The 8,309-nt window shown below is 46.4% G+C and overlaps 1 protein-coding gene across 1 annotated transcript in view; it reads right to left on the reverse strand.

The window, feature by feature from the left end:
• Window positions 1-5,957, reverse strand: part of SDC2 (syndecan 2) — a 10,187-nt gene extending 4,230 nt beyond the window's left edge. The window contains exons 1-2 of the mRNA XM_006753184.2: window positions 5,846-5,957; window positions 1,529-1,662 (exon numbers count right to left, since the gene is read on the reverse strand). Coding sequence (XP_006753247.1) covers window positions 1,529-1,662; window positions 5,846-5,930 — 219 coding nt within the window. The 5' untranslated portion in view covers window positions 5,931-5,957. The remainder of the gene's footprint in view (window positions 1-1,528; window positions 1,663-5,845) is intronic.
• Window positions 5,958-8,309: the final 2,352 nt, after the last annotated feature.

Raw genomic sequence — 8,309 nt, forward strand, 5'->3', positions numbered from 1 at the left:
TCCTGCAGCTGGGAGCCCTGAGCTAGGGCCTCAGGGTACCTGGGTGCTGCAAGCAGCTCCTGTGTGACCCTAGGTCACACCACTTTTCTGGACCTCGAGGTGTTTTTTGTTGTTGTTTGTTTGTTTGTTTTACCAATGAAGAACACTCTCAGGTCAAAGTTTATATACCATTGGTGATGGGCTGGTGGAGACTGAGAAAAAACTTACTGCAATTAGTATCTGGAGTCTCCTTATTTCATAACCTGTTTCAGCACATGTAAGTTTCCCAATGGTTTTAACTCAGAACAAATTCTTTATGGAATGAAAATAAATTTTCTTGGCTTGAGCCAAATAAATAAAAATGATTTTGTTTCTTAATTTGACTGTGAGTTCCTTTAAAAGGACCATCCTTTAAAAAATATTTATGTAGCCCAGCCAGTGTGGCTCAGAGGTTGAGCATCGACCTATGAACCAGGAGGATACAGTTTGATTCCCCTGTCAGGGCACATGCTTGGGTTGCAGGACTATCCCCAGTAGGGGGCATGCAGGAGGCGGTCAATCAGTGATTCTCTGTCATCACTGATGTTTCTCTCTCTCCTTCCCTCCCCCTTCCTCTCTGAAATCGATAAAAATATATTTTAAAATATTCATATATAAGCTAAAAGTAAGGTAAGTAGAATGAGTTATCAAGCTATGAAGAGGTGAAGGAACCTTAAACACATATCTTGAAAGAAGACATTCTGAAAAGGCTACATAGTGTATGATTCCAACTTTATGACATTCTGGAAAAGGCAAAACGATGGAGACAGTGAAAAGATCAGTGGTTGCCAGGGTTTGGTGGGGGGAGAACAGGCAGCACAAAGAGGAGTTTTAGGACCGTAAAGCTGTGCTGTATGGCCCTACAGTGGTGGATACATGTCATTATGCATCTATCAGAATCCAAAGAATGACAACTCAAAGAATGTGAAGTATGGACTTTGGGTGACAATGACGTGTCAACTTACCTTCTGGTGGAGGTTGTTGAAAGTCGGGAGGCTGTGTGTAGGTGGGGCCAGATGGTAAAAGGAACTCTTGGTGCTTCCCACTCAACTTTGCTGTAATCTAAAACTGCTTGAAAACACACAGCCTGCCTGGCCAGTGTGTCTCAGTGGTTGAGCATCAACCTATGAACCAGGAGGTCATGGTTCCATTCCTGATCAGGGAACATGCCTGGGTTTCGGGCTTGATCCCCAGTAGGAGGCAGCCCATCAGCTATTCTCTCTCATCACTGATGTTTCTCTCTCTCTCTCCCTCTCCCTTCCTCTCGGAAATCAATGAAAATATGTTAAAAAAAATAAATAAAAACAAAGTCTACTTAACACACAAAGCAGTCGGCAAGTAAAAGTCAAAACCATCAGAAAGGGTGAGTCAGAGCCATTTACAACCATGTAACAAAAGACCATTTGTCCTCACCTATTTTAAAACAGGGCCCCTTCAAAGAACTGGTCTGTATCATTAAATGAAGGAGCGTTTACAGTAACCCAACAACGCCACGCAAAACAAAGCCCACCTTCGTCTGAGCAGGCATCTTGTTCTGCATCTTCACCGTCGTGGTTTCCACTTTGGGAGCAGCACTAGTGGACGGTATTTTTGCAAGCGGTCGGGATGTTGTCAGCTCGGGACTCTCCACGTCCTCATCCGTTCCTGGGGGAAGAAGCAAAGAGGAGCCGAGTACATGAATCACGATGCAGGTTTCCACATCATCGGACGATCCTGTCAAAGCTGACACCCGCAGCGCCATGTTCCTTCAAAACAGCTGCTCGGCAAGAACTCGGCTGTGTGCACTGGGATGAAGGAGTGATTTCAAAGTGGATCTGTGGGTAGCCTGGCAAGTTTTAAAAAGAATATTATCCTGATGCCCTAACTCATTTGGCTCAGTGGATAGACCAGGTTTGATTCTGGTCAAGGGCATGTACCTTGGTTGCAGGCACATCCCCAGTAGGGGATGTGCAGGAGGCAGCTGATCAATGTTTCTCTCATCGATGTTTCTAACTCTCTATCCCTTTCCCTTCCTCTCTGTAAAAAAACCAGTAAAATATATTTTTTTAATAAAGAATATTATCCTGAACATTCTCCAGTAGCCCTTCTTTTACTTGTAATGACTGATCTTTCCTGCTCAATGAGATGTCTTCCCTTCCACATGCTCTAGTTTCTACTTTAAAACAATAGCCAAAAAAGGAGAACTCTCCCATGGCTGATCCCTCTCTGAGAGAGCTGCTGCCCTGGGTCGTCCCCTTGGCTCGGCCAGACTTTTCCACTGGTGCTGTGGCCACTCACGGGCTCACTTCCTCATCCTCTGCTCCCCTCCCTCTAGTTGTAGATGTTTCCTGTCATCACACACATTATGGTCCTGTTTTGTTAAGATCACCAAGGTCTACCATGTTTCAAGACCCAGTGGCATTGTCCATAGTGGTTCTCATCTGATCAAATCTCCTAGCATCACTGCACACTTGTCGACCATCATCTCCTTCTTGAAACTTTTATCTTTGGGATGACTTTGACTTCCTGGCTTCCCCCTCACCTCTTGGCTACTTGTCTCCTTTGCAGATTCATTCTCTTCTATGTAAACACAAAATATCAACACTTCCTTAGGATTCGGCCCTAGGCTTCTTTAAAAAAAATATATAAATATATATATTGATTTCAGGGAGGAAGGGAGAGGGGGAGAGAGGTAGAAACATCAATGATGAGAGAGAATCAATAATCGGCTGCCTCCTGCATACCCCACACTAGGGATCAAGCCCACACCCAGGCAAGTGCCCTGACTGGGAATCAAACTGTGACCTCCTGGTTCATAGGCCAACGCTCAATCACTTAGCCACACTGGCTGGGTGGCCCTAGGTTTCTTACTCTGCACTTTTTATCTCATCCATGCTCATGGCTTCAATTACCAACCAAATATAAAAGAAACCCAAGTTTATATATTAGCTTATATCACTTCTCTGAAATTCAGACTTACATATCCACAGGCCTACTTGACATTTTACTGAATGACTCAACTGTACTATACACCTCTAAAACATCCAAAACAGAAATCATCACCTCCCTCCCTCTCGCCCCACAAACCTGGTGAACACCTTGCAATGAATTGAACCCTCCACTCCTATAAACCACAACTCTGACTTCCTCTTCCTCCCACCCCATCGAGCCAATCACCCAGTTCTACTGATTTTACCTTCTTATATCTCTTCACCCTAACACCTTTCTACAGTCCCAGGGCAACCACACTCATCCAAGCCACGGTCATCTTTCCAGGAACCATCATACCTGCCTTCTTCCTAATAGCCCCCTTTCAGTCCACTATACACACACCAGCTATGACCCCATCCTCATCCCGCTTTAAACTATTAACATGGGTCCAGCCAGTGTGGCTCAGTGGCTGAGTTGAACATTGACCTATGAACCAGGAGGTCACAGTTCGATTCCCGGTCAGGGCACACGCCCCGGTTGTGGGCGCAATCCCCAGTGTGGGGTGTGCAGGAGGCAGCCGATCAATGCTTCTCTCTCATCACTGATGTTTCTACCTCTCTCTTTCTTCTCTCCCTCTCCCTTCCTCTCTGAAATCCAAAAAATATATATTTTTTTAAAAAACGATTACAATGGCTCCCCACTGCTCTTGAGATGAACATTAAATGCCTCAAGCCCAGCCTTGCCTACCTTTCCAGCTTCCGTGACATCTTCCCTATTGCCTGTCCCATGTGGTCCCTCCTGTTCTGCCAGAAAGCAAGCCTCGTTGATTCCTAACTCACCTCTGGACCTCAGCACAAAAGCCATTCCTCGGGAAAGACCTCAGAGTCTTCTGTTAAGTTAATTTTTGGTACCACCTCTCTTACCCTAATTGCATTTATCACGGTTTGTAATTACACATTTATCTGTGTAACTATTGACTGAAGTTTCCCTCCACGTCTGGTCTGAATGATGAACTTCTTTGCAGCAATCATCTGCCCCAGGCTGGGCCAGGGCAGAGTAATGCCAGCCCACATCTAAGCCTCTACTTGAGCCACCTGATTACTGGGCTCAGGACTTCAGATGACTCACTCCAAACCCCTTTCACCCTGATGGGGAGACGGGGGTTAGCAGAGGAACAGGACTGCGTAGATATGAAACTTAAAGACAACCAGCAGAAATCAGCAAAATGACTTGGACAACAGCTACAGATCTCTACCAACTCTTGGATTCTAGGTTCTGTGAAATGCAGGTAAACAAGTATCCACGTTTATTATGTCCTGGGACATTTTGAAGATGACAGTTAGTTACGAAGCGCTGTTCAGGTGCCAAAGGAGAAAAAGAGGTGCCATGAGCGAAATATATTAATAGAGTTGTGGGCTATGGAGAAGCACTCTTTTCACACTCAATCTGTGCGTGCAATATATATCACTCTCCCGAGAATAACTGGGGCTATTTTTACATTAGGACTGCACTGTAAGCTCACTGTTACTAGGTCAACCACAACCTCACTTGTCTCTTTCAGACTTGCCGTTTGCTAACTTAAAACACTCACTCTTCTGTAGCCAGATCTCTACCAAAGATCCCGTAGATCTGAATTTATTCTGGGTCACTCTGAAGCCAGGCCAATCTGATTAATCAGACAACTATATTCAGCCTAACTTTTACCATCTGTTGAATTTACAATGGAAATTTAAAGCAAGAAAGGTCCTGAATAAGACTTTCCTAGCGTGTTGCTGACCACAAATTCCTAACCTGATCATTTAATTAAATATATGCACAAGCTCTTCCTCTTTTCAGCTTCTTAGGGGCCATTCCTGGCACAGGTGAAACATGTACTATGTACCGTAGATGGCGGAAATGGCCAGAATCGCTCATTCCTCCTTGTTCCACGTCCTCTGCAGTGTCACTTTGTAGCTCTTTTGTTAAGAGGCGGAGTAAGGGCTAGCCTTGCTTTGACCGATAAAAGGTGGTAGGGATGCTGTACCAGTTCTAAGCTGAGGCTTTAAGAGGCTTTGCACAGTTCTGCTCTCTTGGGATCTCTGCCTCCACCCTGTGAACAAATGGCTGGCCTACCAGAGGATGAGAGGCCGTGTGGACCAGAGCCAAGTCTGCCCAGCTGCTCCAGAGATATGACAAAGTCCAGCCAAGGTCAGCAAAGCTGCATTCCCAACCCGCAGCTGACCACTGACATGTGCAGGAGCCCGTTTAGCCCAGTGTAAACTGCCAACCCATAGAACAATAAGCTAAATAAGTGACTGTGGTTTTTATCTTCAACATTTGGGGATGGTTTATTACACGGCATCACTGAGGCAACAGATAACTGATACACCCGGGAGTTGAGGCTATCCCTGCTACGTTCTCCCTTCTACTTTTGAGCAATACCCTAGGAGTAACTAAATATAACTCTCCTTGGTGTCATCCATAATCTTCAACATAGGGTTGGCAGTTTTATAAAAACTAGTGTTTGAAGGATTTGTTTTGAAGGAGTGGTTTTCATGACGTCACTCTCAAACCTTGAGTAATAAAATTAAAAGCTAATGTTGACAGAACACTGACTCCATGCCAAGTAGCACACTCTTAAGAGCTCTTAGATGTGCCAACCCCTTTAATCCTCACAGCCAGCCTATGCGGTAGGGACCTCCCATTCTATACATGAGGAAACTGAGGTCCAGCCAAGTTAAATACACTCCCAAGATCTCAGAGCGTAGGTGACGGGGAGCTCGAATTCACAGCCAGGCACTTGGACACAAAGAGCATGCTCTTAACCCCTGTGCACCCTGCCTGTCTCCCTGTCTAAGCCAGGACACTGTGGGTGCATGTGTGCATGCACACGTGCAAGCATGGAGAACGGAGGCGAGCGTGACGTCCCCGGCCTTACCCGAGCCTGATGCAGAAGCATAGTCATCGTCATCAATAGGATACACTCCGGAAGCGTCTTCAATGGAGCTGTTGTCCAGGTACATGTCTTTATCAGACGTCAGCTCTGCCCTCTGAGAAAGGAAAGAGAAGGGATTCAGGATGGTGAGGAAATGAGGGATGTGCTTATTGCCTTACTCTTCAGATTTACACCACAGTGACCACCCCTCCCCTCTCCTCTGTGCCCCTGAACCCCCACTTCTGGCCCCGCCCTTCCTCAGGACTCCCTGCTAATGTGCATGAAGGGCTGATCACAGACGAATGCCCCTAGGGAGGCCGATGTGGCCTAATCCACAGAAAGAAGATGGCACAGAGACCTCAGCACCCACCACGCGCGGATTTGGTTACATTCTGCTAAACTTGAGCTTCGGTGGCCCAGGGCTAGTTTTAAGCCATCTCCGGCATTCACTCTGTCACAGGCACTGTGCAGCACCCTTACTGGGAAAGCTACAAAACACTGACATCATGTCAGACCTTCCTGGGGTAGCATACAAAGGTATGAAGGTGCTTAGGCTAAATCATCACCCAGGGGCCCATCAAGGCCCGCCAATGTTTACCGACCTGGCCTTGCTCAGAGCTTTGGCCACGCTTATCATACAGCCAAGTGTTCCCCGGGGGTCTGGGCAGTCCAGAGCTTCCTGCCACAGCCCAGATCCAGGCAGAAGCCAGGCACGGTACCACCTTCCGAAGAGCAAGGCCAGTGATGCTCAACTGACAAGGGCAAAAGCCCACCGCGAGCCCGCTTCCAGGGCCCACTGGCTTAGCAGGGCCTTCACGGCCAATGCAGCTAAGCCCACACTCGCACGTTCTTTTTCTATTACTGCCACTTGGTAACAGCGAATCGCTCGCTGGCTATGACAGATCACTCACTAAGTATACCAGTTCCACAGCTTTTAGCTCTTTAATAGGAGTAACACGCATGCATTGAAGGCAGAGTAGACATACAATTTTTTTTTTCAAATGGTTTTAGTCAACTGATATTTTACCACCAATATCTCATAGAAGCCCAGAAACAAATAAAGCAGACTCACACTCTAAACAATATTTTGTGTTTGGACACAGGGTCATGCTCATTATTGTCCTATTTTAAAAAGTCAAATAGAATGTTTGTTCCTAACAGGAATTATAAAATAAATAAAAAATATGTTTCCTTCAGTACATTGGCTTTCATCAGATTTCCTCTGAAAATAAATCTTTCTGTTCTATGGCTGGAACCTTCCTAGGAGGACAGCCGGGCCCAGCCCTCCACAACACTACCACTTTATTCTCTCAGGTTTCAGCTGCTGGCTGGGGACGCCGAAGTATTTTAAACCTGAGCCCACACTCCCCGCCACCCCCCAGGCTTCAGTGCCAGCTGACAGGAGAGCCTGGGAACCCGCTGTATTTGAGCTACCACACACCGGCGCATTCTGAGCCGAGACCTTAGGGATTGGTTTCCAGCGGGCTGGCTTCGGGCATTGAATGACCACCCTGGGCCAGGAGTGTGCTGGAATTTTTCTGCTAGAATGGTCACAGCTTAACTCTGCGATCTGAGGCCATCCATCCTGCATGAGACCGGTTTCCAAAGCTATCACCATTCCAGGCCGTGATTCCCAAAGCTCGTGGGCCGTGTCAGGAGCCCTGCATTCTACAGCTCTAACCATCAACTTAAATGACCCTATGACACTCACAGCTCCTTGGACGGCAGGGACTGTACTCGGTTAGTCATTAATCTACCCCAACTCCCTGCAGTCCCAGTGCCTGGCAGATAGTAGGTGCTCAGTTAATGCCACGTGGGCTATATGTGCTCCCACCTGACAGCAATTCTCAGTCCTGCTGGCATTAACCTTTGTCCTGTGCTCTTTCAATCTTTCTAAAAGCCTACTCCCAAACAGCCTCTGACTTCTCCGGTCCTTATATGTTCCCTAGTTATAAACGACTATTTTGGATTTTGTAGCATATGAACAATTTGAGACATAAATAGTCACTGGTTATTTACCTGTTACGTGTGTATTTCTCTCACCCCCTCAGCTGAGTACAACTCACTGAAGGCAGGTCTTCGTGGCCTGTGGATGCTCCCAGCCCCTCCCAAAGTGCACAGGTTCTTAACAAATATTTGTCCACTGAGATGACCCAAAACGAAGTAGCCTTTGTCTCAGGTTTCAGAGTTAACACATATCACAAGGGCTCCAGGGTTCTGATCATTAAAATCTCTCACGTCTGAGCCTGGGCGATCATCTGCCCCATACGGTGTTGCACTGCATCCAATTAAGTAACTTTAGAGTCTTTTTAAAAAGTAAGTAAAAGACTCCGTTTACCTATCAGCAACTCCTTGGATGACTTGCATTTTCCTCTTGGCTCTGTCAGGGGAGTTTGATGTGGCAGGGGAAACACTAAGATATTTGATCCCTGTGTGGAAATTAAATTTCTATTCATTAGGTGACCCA

This window comes from Myotis davidii, unplaced genomic scaffold (genome assembly GCF_000327345.1).
Source record: "Myotis davidii unplaced genomic scaffold, ASM32734v1 scaffold390, whole genome shotgun sequence".
Taxonomy (NCBI): domain Eukaryota; kingdom Metazoa; phylum Chordata; class Mammalia; order Chiroptera; family Vespertilionidae; genus Myotis; species Myotis davidii.